General features: G+C 70.2%; 1 protein-coding gene across 1 annotated transcript in view; it reads left to right on the top strand.

Moving 5' to 3' along the window:
* The window catches only part of Plxnd1 (plexin D1), a 34,300-nt gene that overhangs the window by 9,754 nt on the left and 5,570 nt on the right, over positions 1-18,976 (top strand). The window contains 27 exon segments of the mRNA XM_048356299.1: positions 2,292-2,468; positions 4,121-4,171; positions 4,173-4,253; positions 4,365-4,409; positions 4,411-4,466; positions 4,712-4,841; positions 5,003-5,180; positions 5,277-5,385; positions 5,605-5,707; positions 8,479-8,583; positions 10,506-10,595; positions 10,856-10,949; positions 11,472-11,626; positions 12,537-12,688; positions 13,092-13,191; positions 13,303-13,442; positions 13,616-13,783; positions 13,860-13,950; positions 14,139-14,372; positions 14,374-14,403; positions 14,493-14,642; positions 14,986-15,100; positions 17,206-17,313; positions 17,420-17,532; positions 17,876-17,980; positions 18,091-18,221; positions 18,299-18,497. Coding sequence (XP_048212256.1) covers positions 2,292-2,468; positions 4,121-4,171; positions 4,173-4,253; positions 4,365-4,409; positions 4,411-4,466; positions 4,712-4,841; positions 5,003-5,180; positions 5,277-5,385; positions 5,605-5,707; positions 8,479-8,583; positions 10,506-10,595; positions 10,856-10,949; positions 11,472-11,626; positions 12,537-12,688; positions 13,092-13,191; positions 13,303-13,442; positions 13,616-13,783; positions 13,860-13,950; positions 14,139-14,372; positions 14,374-14,403; positions 14,493-14,642; positions 14,986-15,100; positions 17,206-17,313; positions 17,420-17,532; positions 17,876-17,980; positions 18,091-18,221; positions 18,299-18,497 — 3,210 coding nt within the window.

Genomic DNA, 18,976 nt, shown 5'->3' with positions numbered 1-18,976 from the left:
TTGTGAGCATGAGGGCCGGCGGGCGAGAGCCAGCGCCCAGCCCCTCCTCCCCCGGCGTGGCCCACAAATCACCCCGGGCGCGTGAGTGCTGGGGCCTGGCTTTTCCCAGGCCCCCCACCCTGGCTGCACCGCGCCCCACCCCCACCCCCCGCCCCATGGAGGGCTCAGAGCAGGAAACCCCAGAATGCCACCCGGGGCCTCCAGCCGTCCCCTCCCGGAGCTCATCTTCCAGCTTTGATTTAAAAACAACTTATTATTTAGTGACGCAAGTCATCCATATTCAGCGAGAGGCAGTTATGTAACTTGCAGGAAGCGCGTTCCTTGCCGTGGGTGGGTGGCCGGGGCCCTTCCTCGCCCCTCTGGGGGCTGCAGGATGGCGGAGGGGGAGCCCTGCCTGGGATACACACAGGACCAAAGGGAGGGAGGGCCTCCCCCCCACCCTCCTCCTCCTCCTCCTCCTCCTCCTCCTCCTCTGTGGTTTCTCTCCCCACTGTTTCATTTGCCCTTGGTCAGCTGAGGTCCCAGAACAGTTACATGGAAGATTCTAGAAGCAAACAATTCAGAGGTTTTCGGTTGCTTGCTGTTCCCACGATGAAACCTCACGTTGTCGCACTCAGTCCTGTTGTGGGGGGGGGGGGAGCGCCTCCCCTGTCCAGCGTGTCCACGCAGTAGGAGCTGCCCACCCGTGACCACGGTGCCGCCGTCCTGGTCGGGAGATCCGGTGTCCTGGCCGCCATGCCGTGCTCCAGCCGCTGTCCTTACCTCTGAGGTTGACATGAGGGTCGCAGGGACGGGAGGAGGTGCCGGCCTGGACGCAGCCCCGCGTCTGCTCGGCTGGGGCTCTGCCATTGGAAGCACGTCTCCCCGGTCTCCCCGGTCTCCCCAGTTTCCTTCTGCTGTTGTTGCTGCTGCTGGTGATTTGGAAGACGCCGTCTCAGGTGTCTGCCCAGGCTGGCTTCAAACCACAGTCCTCCACCGCTCGGCCTCCCGAGTCGGGCTGTGGACTTGAGCCACCGGTGCTCCACTTCCATTTTGCTTTTGATCTTGGATCCTGTTAGCTTCCCCGGGGCTGGCCTTGAATTGGCCTCCGCCCGCCTCCGCCTCCCGGGTAGCTGGGACTACAGGAGTGCAGCACCTGCCCCGCGTGCTTTATCCCGCGAGGAGTTATCATTGTCCGTCTTACAGTGACCGTCGCCAACGTAGGTGTATTTCTCCAGGCTTGCGGGACGCATCGATGAGCGGGAACCAAAAGCGGTCTCTGCGGAGCTGCGCTCAGCCTGGCACTGGTGCTCTCCATTCTTGGGGACGAAACCCAGCCTCTGCAGACGGCGTCGGGCACTCGGGGGGTCCTAGGCCCCGGGTGGCCCTGCGTGTGAGGCTGAGGGTCAGAAGCCGGGCTGGGGTGGGGAGGGCTCGGATTCAGGATTCGTTTCACGCGTTCTGGGACCCACCGGAAGTTTCCAGGTGTCTTTGAAGGGATTCACGTGGCAGCCGCGTTCAGAGGTGGGAGGTTGGGCAGTGAGGGGCTGGGCGCCGTCTGCACAGGAAGACAGCCGCCCGAAGGCCCACTGGGGGAAACTGAGGTCCGCTTCGCCCCCAGGCTGAGCGCGGGCCGTGCCCCTGAGCCATGCCCCTGCGCCACGCCCCAGCCGAAGCTCTGGTGCGTAGTCGTAAAAGTCACAGTAGCCTGCCGTGAGCAGAACCCGCCCACCCCACCCCCCCCCCCCCCGCCAGCAGAGGCCTTGCCCGTGGGCCCCTAGAGTGAGGGTCTCAGCCCCCAGAGGGCGGAGCTGTCCACGTGCCGCTTTACAGCGAGGGGTCGGGTTGCTTTGGGGGGCACCTTGTCCGCATCGGGCCGAGGTGGGCACTGGACTGTGCCCTGGGACACCCCTGCGCCTGGGGAGGGGGGAGGGGCTCCAGGGAGGCTCCGGGCGGGGGAGGGGGGCGGGGAGCGGGGGGTCTGGCGGGAGGAGCAGAGCCAGCCAGGGCTGCGGGGCACGGCTGAGGCTGGAGGGGCATCGTCGCTCGGGGCAGGCGCGGCCCGGGCGGCTTTGTGCGGCCCCGCCGCCCCCACGCCGGGCCCGCCTCCAGCCCCCCCCTCCCCCAGAGGCCCGGGCGAAGCCCACGGCGGGGATGGGCCCTGCCTGGGCTTGGGGCTCGGCTCCGAGCTGGAGGTGCCGGGCAGGAACCAGGCCGACGCTGGGAGCGAAGGCCTGGGAGGCGGCCCGCCGCACAGGCAGGGAGCCGGAGAACGTTCTGGAGCCAAGGCCCGCCCTGTGGTTTCTCCGCAGTTGCTGTCGGAGCAGCTCGACTGCGGCGCCGCCCACCTGCAGCACCCGCTGTCCATCCTGCAGCCCCTGAAGGCCGCGCCCGTGTTCCGGGCCCCGGGGCTCACGGCCGTGGCCGTGGCCAGCATCCACAACTACACGGTGGTCTTCCTGGGCACTGCCCACGGGAGGCTGCTGAAGGTAGGTGGGGGGACGCGGTCGCCCCCCGCTCCCCGGTGCACGCCTGACGGTTCCCAGAGCCACGCCCGCGCTCCACGGTGGCTCAGGGCACGGGCGCGGGGCGAAGGGCACCTCCAGGCCCCGGCGGGGCGACCCCCACCTGCCCCTGGCTAGCGGCGCACAGGGTCCTCCTTGGCCTCGGTGTCCCCATCCCCGAAGGGCTCCGGGCGCCGGTGGAGCTTTGGTGACAGTCCTGTCCCCGCCAGCTCTGCTGGCCACCACCCCAGGGTGAGCGGCGTGTAATGAGTGCTCCCCCCCCCCCCCCGGCTCTGTGCTCCGTGTGTCCCGGAGCTCAAGGGGGAGCCCGAACCCCATTTCCCCGCTCCAGGGCAGGGCTGCCAACCACTCCCAGTGGGCGCTGTGGGCTGCTCCGCCCGTCTCCGCCCGTGCACCAGGCTCCGGCCTAATTGACTCAGAGCCGCTAATCTGATCTCCGCCGCTCAGCAGACGCCTGGGCAGGGCCGGCCGGTCTTTGGGGACGCACGGAGGGGTCTCGGGGCTGGCCCGGGGCCCTGCCAGCGCTCCTCTGTGGTGCAAAGCCGTCGGCCACATGTGCTTCGGTGCAGCGCCTGGCCCCCCCCCCCCCCCCGTGCCCCACCGTGGGGCCCAGGGACGATGCCCCTCGCCTCCCCCACGGCCCGTGACAAGGCCGTCGCGAGGAACCTGGGGTTCCCCAGCCCCTCGAGGGGGCTGCCGGGGGGGCAGCGCCCTGTCCGCCCCCCACCCCCACACCGGGGTCCTGATGGGGACACGGCAGAGGCGGGGCCGCTCCTGCTGTCCATGCTCTCATTGCCTCACCCAGGGCGTCGCATCGGGAGGCCAGAGCGGGGGCTGAACGAAGCCCGGGGCCTCCTCCCGTCACAGCCTGGGCCTGTTCCCTGCCTCCTTGTGTGGCTGGAGCCCACCCTCTCCCCCACCCTCTCCCCCCACCCTCCCTCTGAGGAGAGGGGGAGTGAAGGTGCAGGGACCACGCGGCCGGCGGGGCAGGAGCGGGGCCTCGGGTGCCACCGGGAGTTTATTTCTGGGCCGTTGGCACGTCTGGGTGTGGGGAGTCCTGGTCTCCTCTTCCTTCCTGGGCCTTGGACTCCAGCCTCAGCTTCGGCTCCGGGGTCTGACAGACCTGGATGTGCTCTGTGGCCCCGAGATGCCCTCGCTTCGGGACACCTGCCCGGTCCCCTCCGCCGTGGCCCCGCACAGCCCCTCGCCCAGGCCGCTCCTTGTCCGGTGGGCCGGGGACCGTCCTCAGCCCGGGGAACCGAGGCTGGGGGAGGAAGCCGTGTGTACCGTGTGCATCATAAATGCCCGAGCCCCAGTTCAAACTCAAGCCCTTGCTCTCAGCCACGGTGCCAAACAGTCCCCCACCCCAGAAGGTTCCGGAAACTGTACGGCTGGCCGGTGTTCACAGGGAGAGCTGAGGAAGGGTGGGGAATGAGGGTTTCCTAGTGGAGAAACCACCCAGGCGGGAGTGTGGGGGTGCCTCCGGGACTCCCCCTCTGTGCCTGTGGAAGGCCTGAGCAGGAGGGAGGGGCGTCTGAGCCCCCCCAGGCCCCGGCCCGCTTCCCCCCTGCCCAGCACCCAGCAGCCGGGCCTGACCGCGGCCCCCCCCCCCCCAGATCAACCTGAACGAGACCATGCACGTGGTGAGCAGCCGCGAGCTGACGGTTGGCCTACGGGGAGCCCGTGCACCCCGTCATGCAGTTTGACCCCGCCGACCCCGGCTACCTCTATCTCATGACGTCACACCAGGTGAGGGGTCCCCGGGGGGGACGGCGCCCGGCGCCAGCCCTTCCCCACCCCGCGCCTCCGTGGGCGACCCCCTCGGGGCCTCGCTGAGCCGCGCCCCTCCTGTGCCTGCAGATGGCGCGGGTGAAGGTCGCGGCGTGCGAGGCCTACACCGCCTGCGGGGGACTGCGTGGGCGCCGCCGACGCCTACTGCGGCTGGTGCACGCTGGAGACCCGGTGAGGCCCGGGGGGCGGGGCCGGGGGCGGGGCGGCCTGGGGGCGGGGCCGGGGGCGGGGCGGCCTGGGGCCGGGGGCGGGGCGGCCTGGGGCCGGGGGCGGGCGGGGCGGCCTGGGGGCGGGGCGGCCTGGGGGCGGGGCCGGGGGCGGGGCTGCCTGGGGGCGGGGCCGGGCGGGGCGGCCGGGGAGCGGGGGCGGGGGCCGGGCGGGCGGCAGCACCCTGACCCTGCCGGGCACCCCCGCAGGTGCACCCTGCGGCAGGACTGCGCCAACTCCAGCCAGCCGCACTTCTGGACCAGCGCCAGCGAGGGCCCAGGCCGCTGCCCCTCCATGAGCGTGCTGCCCGCGGAGATCGACGTGCGGCAGGAGTACCCGGTGAGCGCCCGGGCGGACCCCCCCCCCGCACCCTCACGGGACTGGCTACCACGGGACACGTTCCTCGCCTCCCCCCCGCCACCCTCAGGGGACTCGGGTGGAGCCTGGCTGCCAGGGGGGCACCCCGGGGTCCCCCGGGACTGAGCGTGCTCTGCCCCCAGGGCATGATCCTGCAGATCTCGGGCAGCCTGCCCAGCCTCAGCGGCATGGAGATGGCCTGCGACTACGGGGGCGACATCCGCACCGTGGCCCGCGTCCCGGGCCCCGCCTATGACCACCAGCTGGCCTACTGCAACCTGCTGCCCCGGGACCACTTCCCAGCCTTCCCGGACGCCCAGGGTGAGCGGGACACGGCGGGGGGTTCAGGAGAAGTCTCGCCTCGGACCTCGAGGACCTCTGGCCCATGCGCCCTCCCGCTCCCCTCCTCCGTTCCAGACCACGTGACTGTCGAGATGGCCTTGAGGGTCCACGGGCGCCACATCGTCACGGCCAACTTCACCATCTACGACTGCAGCCGCGTGGGGCACGTGCAGCCCCGGGAAGCGTGAGTGCGGGGGGGGGTGGGCACCGGGGCCCGTGGCTCCCGCCTGGCACGCGGACCTCCATCATCGCACCCGACAGGCTCCCCGAGGCCCCCCCTTGGCTCCCTCGCACACCTTTCCCAGGCGGCCCTGGGGATGAGCAGGACCCTCCCCCCGGGCTGGCACTGGCCTTCTGGGGGAGGGGAGGAGTCTGAAGCCCCCCCCCCCCCCCCGTCTTGCAGCTGCACCAGCTGCCTGTCGGCCCCGTGGCCCTGCTTCTGGTGCGCCCAGCAGCACGCCTGTGTCTCCAACCAGTCCCGATGCGCAGCCTCACCGAACCCCACGGTAAGCCAGACCCAGGACGCCCCCCCGCCCCTCCCTCCCCCGCGGCGTCCGCCTCTTCTCAGGTTCTGTTCAAGGTCCTAGGTCGGCGAGCCCCCCTCCCCGAGACTGTAGAGATGGCGTTTGGGGTGAAAGTGCAGCCCTATTCTCCCCGCTGTAACTCTGTTGCTGTCTTCCTTTCTGTTCTCGGCTCCCTCGCTAGGCAGGGCCGCCCCCTCCAGACCTCTGCTTAACGCCTCCCACCTGGGAGCTACCAGGCCGGGGCCTTGAACCGGGACCCTTCTGGAAGACGCTTTCTCTTCCAAGGGTCCGGAGCTGGGGGAACGTCCCTGCCTGTCTTCCCACGTGAGCTCTGGTATCTGCTTGCAAATGGCCCCGCGAGGGAGCTGCCTGTGGCCGGGGACGCCCCGGGGCGCCCCGCAGAAGGTCCCAGGGAGGGGCGCGGCGTCCTGCGGGGCCCCTCCCGCTCCCGTCGGGGTGAAGGAGCAGCTGCTTGGCCCCAGCCTGGGCGCCGGGGCTCCCGGCCCGAGCCCCTCGCGGGCCGGCTTTGAGCAGAGCCGGCGGTGGCCGCGCTGGGCGCGGAGGGGCGCCGTGTGGGCGTCCCGCCCTGGGAGAGGCCAAACCCCAGCCCTGGGCGCGGCGCGGTGCATAGCCCGCCGGGGTCCCGCCAGGATGCTGGCCGTGTTGTTTGGGTTCACATCTGGATCGCATGTTCTCTTTCCAGCTCAGGCCTGCACACACAATAGAAAGCCGGCCGGCGGGGGGGGGGGGGGGTGGCGAACGGGGGGAAGGACAGGAGGACCCAGCCATTCAGCGCCTACCGAGGGCCTGGCGTGTACTGTGAGCTGGGAAGAACCCTCCGATGTCGCTCTGCCACAAGCCACAAGCCTTCGCTTTCCCTGACGGCTGTTGATCCCGGGCAAGCCACGAAACCTCTGTGGCCTGTTTTCCCATGGGTAGAAATGGGATCTCCCTCCAAGGCTGGAGCGAAGACCCGTAGGTAGCTGCGTGAGGCACCAGCTCCACACCTGGGCGTGGAAGGTGCTCGATGAAAGGGCCCCTGTGCCCATCCACTCTTCGTGGGTGGGTCAGGGAAGGCATCTTTGGAGATGTCGGGTTTTGACAACTACCTAAGAGCTCGCGGTCTGGGGGAGCCACCGTCTGACAGGGCTCAGCCAGCCGGTCTTCCTCGGGAGCGGGATTGGGCGCGCGGCGGGGCTGTCGTAGAGGATTACTGTAATCTGGCAGGAGACGAGGCAGCTTCCGACCCCACGCTCGATTTGGCATTTAATTAAGTGCCCGTTAGCTCTGGAGGCGCCAGCCCTCCTGGGCAGACAGCAGGCCAAGGGGCTGCCCAGCCAGACCCCTCAGGAGGTGCCGCCATCGCGTGAGGAGAGGAGAGGCCAGGGCCACAGGCGGGGTGGGGAGGCGGACCGCCCTCTCCTCGCACCCCCAGGCCACGTGACAGGCGCTTGGAGAGCAGGAGGGGGGGCGATGGAGTTAGAACCTGGTGTGGTGATGAGCCCAGGGCACAGGAGCCCGTGGAGCCATCCGTGGCTGAGCCCGGCTGGGGCCGCAGATCCCGTGGTGCCGGCTGTAGATCCCGCCAGTGCTGTGTCAGATCAGGACACCAGGGCTCACCCTCGGGTGTGCGCACCCCAACAGCCCAGCCTGGGTCTCCTGCTGCCCCCCGCTCAGCTTTGCCCTGGCTCTGGGCCCCAGCGCTTCCGGCCCCCGGTTAATGAGCCAGTGGGAGGCCGACAGGACCTCCGGGCAGGGCTGGATCCAGAGGCTCCGCAGCGCATCGGGCCTCCCGGCCCTGGGAAGCTGGTGGCTCGCTCTCTGGTCCTGCGCAGTCCTGGTGTCGAGTCTCCCTGGGCTGCTGGGTGGGCCCAAGGTCCCTCAGCCTGGCACGGAGGCGCCCACGGGCCAGGCCAGGCGTGGAGAGGCTGGTAGAGCGAAGGCCGCCGTGGCTCCCCGCTCGGTAGCGTGGCTGTGCACAGGGCTGTGGTTGTCGCGGTGAGATGGGGGTGGACAGCTGGCTCCTCCGGCCACCGCTGCCCAACTGCCGGCCACCTCGCCAGTGCAGGGGGACCAGAGGACAGAGCTGCTGGGCCCTGGCCAGGCCGAGGCGGCCGTTCAGAGCCTAACTAGAAACACATGGCTCTGTTCCCTGACGTCCCTGGCTCTCCGCGCAAGCAGCACGGGAGGACCGCCAGCTTCTGCGGGGCCCGGAGCTGACCGGCCCGTGGCTGTCAGCGAGGGCCGGCGACTCGGTGCCCACCGCCAGCCCTCATCCCTTAACGAGCGGCCGAGCCGGGATGCAGCTCGGTGGCGAGAAAGGTCTCGGAAAGGCCCCCCCCACTGAACCCGGGGTGTCGGCCAGCCGGGTGGGCGCCGGCTCGCTCTACCTCCCGGCCTGGCCCTGGCCCTGGTCTCTCCCCACCATCCATGGACAGAGCTGGGCCCTGGGCCCCAGTGCCGTCCTGTGGGGTGCCTGCTGCCACTCTGGGGTCCCCAAACCTGCCACGGCTCCAGCCCAGCAGGGCAGTCACTCAGGATTCTACCACTGGGTGGTCGCCGGGTTTCTGTGCCTCAGTTTCCCTGTCCCTAGAGCAGCGCCCCTGAAGCCCACCCTGTGGCAGGCATGAACGACGGTCAGGTGAGGTGGTGTGAGGGTGAGATTTTGGCACAGCCAGGCTTCCTGAGAGGACCCCGGGACTGTGGAGTACCCCAGAAATGACAGGTGACCCCACTTCCCGCTTCTTCCGCAGAGCCCGCGGGACTGCCCGCAGACCCTGCCCATGTCGCTGCCGCCCGTGCCCACCGGCGGCTCCCAGGACATCCTGGTGCCGGTGACCAGCGCTGCCGCCTTCCATGTACGTAGAGGCCGAGCCGGGATGGGGGGTGGAGGGGTCCCCCAGGCCGCCAGCCGTGCCCACAGTTAAGTCCAGCCGGCACTCCAGCCCCACGGACTCCGCGTTCCTTCCCCCTCCATCTCCCGCTCCACTTGGGAAAAGCTGTTTCCCCTGCACGGAAGCGGGGAGAGGGGAGGAGGGGCCGGGCTGATGGGGACTGGGAACAGGAGGCGGCCCATAGAGGCCAAGGGAGCAGGGCCAGCCCTCGATGTGGCTGCCGGTCACCCGGCAGAATGGGCCCAGCCGTAGCTGGCGCCGCAGGCCCCGGACACAAGGCCTGTGCGTTACTCGGCCCCGTCCCGCCCTGGTCGGCCGGAGTCACCGGGTGGAGTCCCCTGGCCGGTGCGTGTCCCCTGCGTCCTCCCCGGAGGAGCGCGGAGGAGCCTTTGTCCCCAATTCCCCGTGTGCAGAGGGAAAGCCTGGCCAGCCCCGGACCCCTGGTGGCCAGCCCCAGCTGCCCCGTCTGGACTCGGGGAGGAGACCCGGCCCCTCCAGGTCCCTCCTCGGGGTGGGGGGGGTGGGGGGGGCAAGGCTAAGTCCTGGAGCGGTGCCACCCACCCCAGCCCCAGGATCGTGCCATCCGCCGCTGCCACGGGAGCTGAGGCCCGTGACGGTGTCTCAAGTGGGGGCCCCGAGCCAGGCATCTGGGAGGCATCAGAAGGGGTTCGTGAGGGCCAGGGTGGAGCCGCCTTCCACCCTCCCCCAGGGGCCCCGCCCGCACAGGCCGGTGGGTGGGAAGGGGGGCTCTGCCCGCCTGCGTCCCAGGCTCCTGGGAAAGGGAGGCTCCAGCCCGGGTTTGGCCCTGGCTGATCCCAACTGTGTAACTGGAGGTCTCTGCTGTCATCAGCCACAGAAATCCTCACCTACCCTGTGTCACCAGTCCCCTCCACACACACATCCCCGCTCCCCCTCCCCCCCGCTTCTAGAACCCCCAGGGCTGGTCCTGGGCTCTGCAGCTGCCCCTCTGGGCAGCCCTAGGCAGGGTGGTCCACCCTGCTCACGTTCAGCCTGGCAGGGACAGAATGGCCCTTGACCCCGTCAGCAACTGCTTTCCTGCATCAGCTCTCACGCTGGGACCCCAGGGAGGGGGGCTCACTTGCTTTGTTATGGGGGTGTCACTGACGGGGACCGGAAGGTCGGCCGTGTGGCCGGCGGGGGGCTTGGCTTAACCCTCCGCCCCGCCGGCCCTGCTCGCCGCCGCTTTAACAGACACTCTAGCTAGCGCCGAGACACCCCGCGTGCGTGCACACCCCTAACGTGCACCCCTAACCTGCTTTCCTGACAGCCCTTCAGGCTAGGGGCGCCCGTTCCCGCTGCGCAGTCCCGAAAGGGGGGCTCAGAGTAGCAGCGACCTGCACGGGGTCCTACAGCTAGGAAGTAAAGGGACTTGAACCTCTGACTCTCCTTGGTGTCTGAAGGCCAGGCTCCGTGCCAGCTGCCCCCCCCCCTGCCCCCGTGGGTGAAGAGGTGGGCTGCCGGGGCGGGGGCGGTGGGGGCCTTTGGAGCCTGCAACACCAGAGCTGGAACTGGAGGCCGCAGTCCATCCTGTTGATGGGGGAAGAGTTGTCGGTTGCCCCAAGAGGCACCGGCTGGAGCGGAGGCCTGGCCAGGAGAGGCCTCGGGGGGCGCGGGGGGGGGGGGGGGACACGAGTGCCTGGAGCCTGCGGGCTGGACCGGGAGGGAGCGGGTGTCTCTCTCTGAGCTGAGTCCAGGGCCCGGCTCTGGGCTCTGGGTGGGCGGGCAGCGGCCTGTGCGTCAGCACAGGCGGGAGTGCTGGGGTGGGAGCCCCGGCGCCTCCCCCCCGGGCACCCGCGGACGGGGCAGGGCAGGCGGGGAGGGGCTGAGGTGGCCCTTCCCAGCGCCCCCTGCCCCTGCGTCCCCAGGGCACAGCGCTGGAGTGCAGCTTCGGGCTGGAGGAGAGCTTCGAGGCCGTGTGGGTGAACGAGTCTGCGGTGCGCTGCAACCAAGTGGTGGTGAGTGGGGGGGTTCCCACAGGGCTGGGGGGAGGGGGGAGGGTTCCCGCAGGGCTGGGGTGGGAGGGTTCCCGCAGGGCTGGGGAAGGGGGGAGGGTTCCCGCAGGGCTGGGGGGAGGGGGGAGGGCTCCCGCAGGGCGGGGGGGGAGGTGGGAGGGCTCCCGCAGGGCTGGGGTGGGAGGGGGAGGGGTCCCGCAGCCTGGGGTGACTCCCCTCCTCCCCCAGACCACCCCGCCCTCACCCTCGCCTCCTTTTCTCAGCTGCACACCACCCAGAAGAGCCAGGTGTTTGCACTGAGCCTCCAGCTGAAGGGGCGGCCAGCCCAGTTCCTGGACAGCCCCGACCCCATGACAGGTGGGCGTCCCCCCTCCCCGAGGGCCGGAGGAAGTCCCCGTCGCGGGCGGGGCTCAGCCTGGAGGGCCAGCGCTCGCCACGCCGTCCCCAATGCCCTCCCCTCTGTCCCCCTGCCCCCGGGCGGCGGTGGGCATCGGCCTTCCCTTTCCACCCCCTCCCTCCCCGACAGAGGGCTTGGCATGGACCCCGTGAGCCACTGCTCACCACACCTGCCAGCGGTGCCCTCGCAGAGGTGGCCCTGCCGAGGGGCGGCTGCCACCACGGACCCGCTCTGCCCTCTGTGTATGGGGGTCTCGGCCTCTCTGGGTACCACGGGGCCCCACTCGCCCTCCACGAAGGCAGTGTGCGAGGGCCGTGCGAGCCCGGGCGGGTCTCCCCTCCGAGCCTCGTGCCTGCGACCCGGCACCCGGGACCGCCATGGCGCGGCTGCGGCCCACTGAGGTCGACCCACCAGGCCGGAGGAGGCGCCGGGAGCCCGGCAGCCCCCGCCCCGCGCCCACCCCGCCGCCCGTGTCCCCCCAGTCGAGGTCTACAACTGCGCCACGGGCAGCCCCGACTGCTCCCAGTGCCTGGGCCGCGAGGACCTGGGTCACCTGTGCGCGTGGAGCGACGGCTGCCGCCTGCGGGGACCCCTGCCGGCGCCCTCGGGCCCCTGCCCCGCCCCGGAGATTCGCCTGGTAGGCGCGGCCCCGCCCCCCCCGCCCCCGCCCCCCCCACCCCCCGTCCCCCCCGCCCCCCATCCCGTCCCCCCCAACCCCCGTCCCGCCCTCCGGGCGTTGGCACCGCGGATCCTCGCGGTCACGGTTAACGCTCGCCCGAGGATCCTGATTGGCCCAGCCCTCGCCCAATCGGCTCTGGCCTGGGATCTGGGATCCCGGGGTGTGGGACGCGTGGCCCCCGGGGGCTGACGTCTGTGTCTCGTGGGCCCCGTGGGCTTCCTGGCTCGCACGCGTCCTTATGGGCAGCGCCCCCCCCCCCCCGCGTGCGTGGCCGTGCGGCCCCGCCCGCCTGCGCTCAGCCCCCCCCCCGGCCCCGCCCACCTGCGCTCAGCCCCCCCGGCCCCGCCCACCTGCGCTCAGCCTCCCCCCCCGGCCCCGCCCGCCTGCGCTCAGCCCCCCCCGGCCCCGCCCACCTGCGCTCAGCCCCCCCCCCCCCGGCCCCGCCCGCCTGCGCTCAGCCTCCCCCCCCGGCCCCGCCCACCTGCGCTCAGCCCCCCCCCCCGGCCCCGCCCGCCTGCGCTCAGCCCCCCCCCGGCCCCGCCCACCTGCGCTCAGCCTCCCCCCCCGGCCCCGCCCACCTGCGCTCAGCCTCCCCCCCCGGCCCCGCCCGCCTGCGCTCAGCCCCCCCCCCCCGGCCCCGCCCACCTGCGCTCAGCCCTCCCCCCCCCGGCCCCGCCCACCTGCGCTCAGCCTCCCCCCCCCCGGCCCCGCCCGCCTGCGCTCAGCCCCCCCCGCCCCGCCCGCCTGCGCTCAGCCCCCCCCCGGCCCCGCCCGCCTGCGCTCAGCCCCCCCCCCGCCTGCGCTCAGCCCCCCCCCCCCCGCCTGCGCTCAGCCCCCCCCCCGCCCCGCCCGCCCCTGCGGTCCACAGATCGAGCCGCTGAGCGGGCCCCTGGACGGCGGGACCCTGCTCACCATCCGCGGCCGGAACCTGGGCCGGCGCCTCAGCGACGTGGCCCACGGCGTGTGGGTCGGCAGCGTGGCGTGCGAGCTGCTGGCGGACCGGTACACGGTGTCGGAGGAGTGAGTGGCCAGCGGCGCCGGGCCCGCCCCGCCCCCCGCCCCGTTCCGCCCTCCCCCCCCGCCCCGCCCAGCCCGTTCTGCCCTCCCCCCCACGCCCCGCCCCGCCCTCCCCCCGCCCCTTTCCGCCCTCCCGCCCCGCCCCGTTCCGCCCTCCCCCCCCCCGCCCCGCCCAGCCCGTTCTGCCCTCCCCCCACGCCCCGCCCCGTTCTGCCCTCCCCCCACGCCACGCCCCGTTCCGCCCGCCCCATTCCGCCCGCCCCCGCCCCCCTCACCCGTGGCTGTGCCGTTCCACGCGCGCAGTGCCGGTGCAGGTCTCCCGGCTGCGAGCTGGAGGCCAGGGTGGGGCGGGGCGGTGTGCACCCCGCTGACCGCCCCCCCCCCCCGCCCGCCCCCCCCACTGCAGGATCGTGTGCCGCACAGGGCCGGCCCCCGGCTCCTTCTCGGCCGTGGTGACCGTGAACGCCTCCAAGGAGGGCCACTCGCGGCAGCGCTTCTCCTACGTGGTGAGACACCCCCCCCCCCCCGCACACACACACCCCCCCCCCGCCTGCTCCCCTTCCCCCTCCTCGTCCCCTACCCCCCGGCTGAGGTCTGACCGCCTCCCCCCCCCCCAGCTGCCCACCGTGGACTCAGTGGAGCCTGCCATGGGCCCCAAGGCCGGGGGCACCAGGATCACCGTCCACGGGGCCCACCTCCACGTGGGCTCCGAGCTGCAGGTCCTGGTGAACCACACGGACCCCTGCGTGGAGCTCGTGTAAGCCTCGCGCGCGTGCTTGGCTGCTCCCCGGCCCGGAGGGGGCCCTGTGCTGTCCACCTCCCCGGCGGGGCCTCCGGGCCGGGGAGGAGCGGACTGCGGGGCGGGTGGCGGGCCCCGCGCGGGGGGGGGCGGGGCGGGGCCGCGCTGGTGACCGGCGCGCCGCCCCCCAGGCGCACGGACAGCAGCATCACGTGCACGGTGCCCGGAGGCTCCGCGCCCGCCCCGGTGCCCCTGTGCGTGCGTCTCGAGCGCCGGGGCTGCCTGCAGGGCAACCTCACCTTCCGCTACATGCAGAACCCCGTGATCGTCTCCATCAGCCCCCGCCGCAGCCCCGTCAGGTGAGTGAGCCGGGGCCACCCTCGCTTAGGGGGCTACGGGGGGCGGGGGGGGCTGACCGTCCCGCTGTCCCCGCAGTGGCGGCAGGACCATCACGGTGGCCGGCGAGCGTTTCCACATGGTCCAGAACGTGTCCATGGCTGTCCACCACATCGGCCGGGAGCCCACGGTGAGGGCCCGGGGCGGGGCGGGGCGGGGCGGGGCGGCCGCGCAGCCCGCGGTCCTGAACCGCCAGGCCGCCTGCCGCCGCCTCCTTCCCATCTCGGCCTCTCTCTCCCCTTCCCCTCCCCCCGCCTTCCTCCACCACCCCCCCATCCGTCCGTCCGTCTGTCCTCCGTCCCCGGCCGCCCGTGACAGCTGTGCAAGGTCCTCAACGCGACTCTCATCACCTGCCCGTCGCCGGGGGCCCTGAGCAGCGCCTCGGCGCCCGTGGACTTCTTCATCAACGGGCGGGCCTACGTGGACGAGGCGGCGCTGGCCGAGGAGCCGCCGGACCCCGCCCGGGCGCGGCGGGGCGGCCACTTCCACCTGGACTACCTCCCCAACCCGCAGTTCTCCACCGCCAAGCGGGAGCGCTGGATCAAGCACCACCCCCGGGGAGCCGCTCACGCTCGTCATCCACGTGAGTGTGGCGGGGGGGACCTCCGGGGGGGGCCAGGCGCCCCGTGCGCCCCCCCCCGCCCCCCGCGAGCCTCTCCTCTGCGCCCACAGAAGGAGCAAGACGGTCTGGGGCTCGAGAGCCACGAGTACCTCATCAAGATCGGCCAGGTGGCCTGCGACATCCAGATCGTCTCGGACAGGGTCATCCACTGCTCCGTCAACGAGTCCCTGGGCAGGGCGGAGGGGCAGCTGCCCATCACGGTGAGCGGCCCGGCCCTCGTCCCCCGGTGGACACGCGGGGAAACCGAGCCCCTAGCGGCTCAGGCATCTGCTCAGGGTCAGGGACTGCGGCCCCGGGGACCTCAAGGGCCTGGGCTCCCCCAGCCACGCCTGCGCGTCTCCCCAGCCCGTGGCCCGGCCAGGCCCAGGCGCGAGGGTAGACGGCCATCACCGCACGACGCCCTTCGCGTCCTCGCCGAGCCGGTCTCTTTATGGAGGCCCAGAGGGGCCAGGCGGCTCAGCCGGGGGCTGCACAGCCAGTGGGAAAAGGCAAGGCGTCCCCTCCACGAAAGCCACAGCCCCTCCCGCCCCCCCCCCCCCCCAGATCCAGGTGGGGAACTTCAACCAGACCATCGCCACGCTGCAGCTGGGGGGCAGCGAGACGGCCATCATCGTCTCCATCGTCATCTGCTGCGTGCTGCTGCTGCTGTCTGTGGTTGGTAAGGTGCCCCCCTCGGGGGGCCGGGGGCAGGCACCCGGGGAGGGGGACGCGGGAGGCGTGGGCGTCGAGGTGGGGCCGGTCACTCAGGAAAGCAAGCCGAGGTGTTAGGATACAGTTACATCAGCCACGTACTAGACACGGCGGAGCGAGCTGGGCCCAGTCGGGTGGGGGGGGGGATTCGGGAAGGTGTGCTTGCTTTGAAAACAGTTTGGATGTTCTTCACAATGCTAATTATAGCGCTGCCATATGGCCCAGAAATTCCATTCCTGAGAATCTGCCCAAGAGAAAGGAAAGCGCGCAGCCACGCGGAATCTTGTGCGCCGGTGTTGAGAGCCCCGTTGCTTGTAATAGACAAGGGGTCAGAACAACCCAGACGGCCGCCAGCTGATGGAAGGATAAGACAAACATGGTGCAGGGCTGGGGATATGGCCTCGTGGCAAGAGTGCTCGCCTCGCATACATGAAGCCCTGGGTTCGATTCCCCAGCACCACCTTATAAATAGAAAAAGGCCAGAAGCGGCGCTGTGGCTCAAGTGGCAGAGTGCTAGCCTTGAGCAAAAAGAAGCCAGGGACGGTGCTCAGGCCCTGAGTCCAAGCCCCAGGACCGGCCAAAACAATTTAAAAAAAAAATCATGGTCGAGCCAGACCATGGAGTGTTAGCCATAAAGAAGAACAGTGCACTGATTCATGGGAGAACATCAATGGGCTTTGACAACATGGTGAGGAACGAGGGAAAAAAGCAGATACTAAAGGCCACAGGTTTGCTGGTTTTTAAGCAAAATAGCTGGAGTAGGAAAATTCACAGACATCGGGGTGGATTAGTGGGTGCCGGGGGAGGGGGGCGCGTTAGTGGGTATGGGTCTTCTTGGAACAACAGAAGGGTTGTAAGGTGACACTGTACCGCTGACAGCAGAGCACGTCTGACCTCAGATCCACTGGGCTGTCTGCATGGCGAATGTAATGTATGTGCCGTGTATATGTGTGTGTGTGCGCGCGCGTGCGTGCGCGTGCGCTGGTCCTGGGCACTGTCTCTCATAGACTTTTCTGCCCGAGCTGGCTTCAAACCACGATCCTCAGATCTCAGCCTCCTGAGTAAGATTACAGGCCTGAGCCGCCGGTTCCTGCCGAAGGTTTTGGTTTTTAGTGACTGTATCCAATGATAACATTTGTAGAAGGGACTGGGACCGTGGCTTAAGTGGTAGAGCTCCGGCACAACAAGCACAAGACTCCAAGTTTTAAAAAGTAGTAAGAACCCAGGCGCCGGTGGCTCACGCCTGTCATCCTAGCTACTCGGGAAGCTGAGAGCCGGGATCACAGTTTGAAGCCTGTTGGGGCAGGAAAGCGTATGAGACTCTTATGTTCAACTAATCACAGCAAAAGCCAGAAGTGGCGCTGTGGCTCAAGTGGTAGAGCGCTAGCCTTGAGCAAAAAGGAGCCCAGGGACAGCACCCAGACCCAGAGTTCAAGCCCCAGGACTTGCAAAAAAAAACCCCAAAAACCAAAACTAGTAGGGAACTTTGGGAAAGGTAACAGGGCAGAAGACATCATTGCACCGTGCACGCTTTCCCTGTTTCCTATCTGTCCACATATGTTAGGTGCCCTCCCCTGTCCTAGAGAGGGATTTTAATGAAGTTTACCTTTTCTTTTTCTGCTAGTCCTGGGGCTTGGGCTCAGGGCCTGAGCACTTTCTGTGTATGTGGTGCTGAGGAATCGAACCCAGGGCTTCATGCATGCTAGGCAAGCGCTCTACCACTAGGCCACATTCCCAGCCTTGAAGCTTGCTTTTTAGTTTCTTAATCCATAGGCAACATATGGCCATTGAAGGGGAAACGGAAAGTGCTAGAAAGCAGGAAGAAAACAAACCCCTAGTTCTTTCAACAGAGAAAGCTGCTGCTAACCACTGCTTTATGCAGCCATTTCTCTTCCTAAGAAAGGGGCCCTGTGCAGCTGGCCGGTCCCCGGGTTCCAGGCCCCATCGAGCTGGCCGGCCAAGGCCATTTATCTGCCCCCTACTCTGGCGCCTGAGCCCGGGCCCTGGCCCCAGGGGTCAGCAGAGGCGTTCCGGTGGGTTCCGGAGCTCTGACCTACTCTCTGCCGCCCACAGCCCTGTTTGTCTTTTGCACCAAGAGCCGGCGCGCCGAGCGCTACTGGCAGAAGACGCTGCTTCAGATGGAGGAGATGGAGTCTCAGATTCGCGAGGAGATCCGCAAGGGTAACGGGCCGGGCGGGTGGGCGGGCGGGCGGGGACGGGGCGGGGAGAGCGGGCGTGCCCTGCCCCTCGGGGCGGGAGAGGGACTTGAGGCCGTCTGCCCGTCCAGGCTTTGCCGAGCTGCAGACGGACATGACGGACCTGACCAAGGAGCTGAACCGCAGCCAGGGCATCCCGTTTCTGGAGTACAGGCACTTCGTGACCCGCACCTTCTTCCCCAAGGTCAGCCCCACCCGCCCAACCCGGGGCCGGGCCTGCCCCCCTGCGTGGCCGGCCAGGGAACGGGGGTGCCGGCCCCCCCACCTACCCCCGTTCCTTCTCCGTTCACGTGCTGCTTCTCTGTCTGTGCGGAAGCCGCTGCCCACCCCTCCCCTGCTCTGCTGCACCGGCCGTCCCCACGGCCCCCACCCGGGGGGCAGGGGAGCCGGCCTTGCCCGCCCTGCCTCCGTGACGGTGGCCAGGTCTCTCCCCCCGCCCCGTCCTGGGGGTTCCTGGAAGCGGGCGAGCGCCCCGCTCGTCGGGAGAGCCCCGCGTGGCCACTGAGCGGCCGGCTCTGCCCCCGCAGTGCTCCTCCCTTTATGAAGAGCGCTACGTGCTGCCCTCCCGGGCCCCCGGCGCCCCGGGCGGCCCCCCTGCGCAGGAGACGCACCCGCTGCTGGGGGAGTGGCAGGTGAGGGCGGCCCCCGGCCCCTCCTGGGCCTGCGGGGGTGGGGGGAGCGGGGGCACCGGGCAGCCGCTGGGGTGCCGGGTCCTCACCGCGCGCGCGCGCTCGCTGTGCAGGTCCCCGAGGACCGGCGGCCAGGCATGGAGGAGGGGGTGAGCCTGTTCTCCTCGCTCATCAACAACAAGCACTTCCTCATCGTCTTCGTGCACGCGCTGGAGCAGCAGAAGGACTTTGCCGTGCGGGACAGGTCAGGCGGCGGGCGCCTGGGGGGGGGCCGTGCCTCCGGGGGCGCGCCCGGCCCGGCTGACGGCCCCGCGCCCGCAGGTGCAGCCTGGCCTCCCTGCTGACCATCGCGCTGCACGGCAAGCTGGAGTACTACACGAGCATCATGAAGGAGCTGCTGGTGGACCTCATCGACGCCTCGGCCTCCAAGAACCCCAAGCTCATGCTGCGGCGCACCGAGTCCGTGGTGGAGAAGATGCTCACCAACTGGATGTCCATCTGCATGTACAGCTGCCTGAGGGTGAGCGCCGCCGGGCCCCGCGGGGGGGAGGGGAACGTGTTCTGTATCTGCCGGGCAGCCCCGTCCAGTGCACATCAGGGCCAAGGCTCTGGATCTGGGAGGCAAAGCGGGTCCCCGGCTGGGCCCCCGAGGACCTCCCAGCCCTGGGAGAGAGAGAGATACAGGCCCCACGCGGAGCCTGGAGGGCTCAGGGAATGAGTCGGGGTGGGAGGGGGGTGGGAGGGGGGGTGCCTGGCACCGGTCTAGCCTGGGCAAGGAGGGGGAGAGGCCACGAACAGAGGAGACGGGGAGGCTTGCCTCTCCACGTCAGCCGCCCTGTGGCGGCAAAGGCTCAACGCCCACCGTGATCGCGGGGAAAGAGGAAAGCCTGGAGAGCGAGTGGGGCCTACAATGCCCGGGATCTCAGTCTGGGCTTCGGCATGGTCCGCTGAGCGGCCCTGGGCGGGGCAGCCCTCCCTGGCCTGCGTTTCCTTCAGGCA

Source organism: Perognathus longimembris, chromosome 10 (genome assembly GCF_023159225.1).
Source record: "Perognathus longimembris pacificus isolate PPM17 chromosome 10, ASM2315922v1, whole genome shotgun sequence".
Taxonomy (NCBI): Eukaryota; Metazoa; Chordata; class Mammalia; order Rodentia; family Heteromyidae; genus Perognathus; species Perognathus longimembris.
The sequence above is the reverse complement of the archived record's forward strand: the minus strand, read 5'-3'. Positions and strand labels throughout refer to the sequence as shown.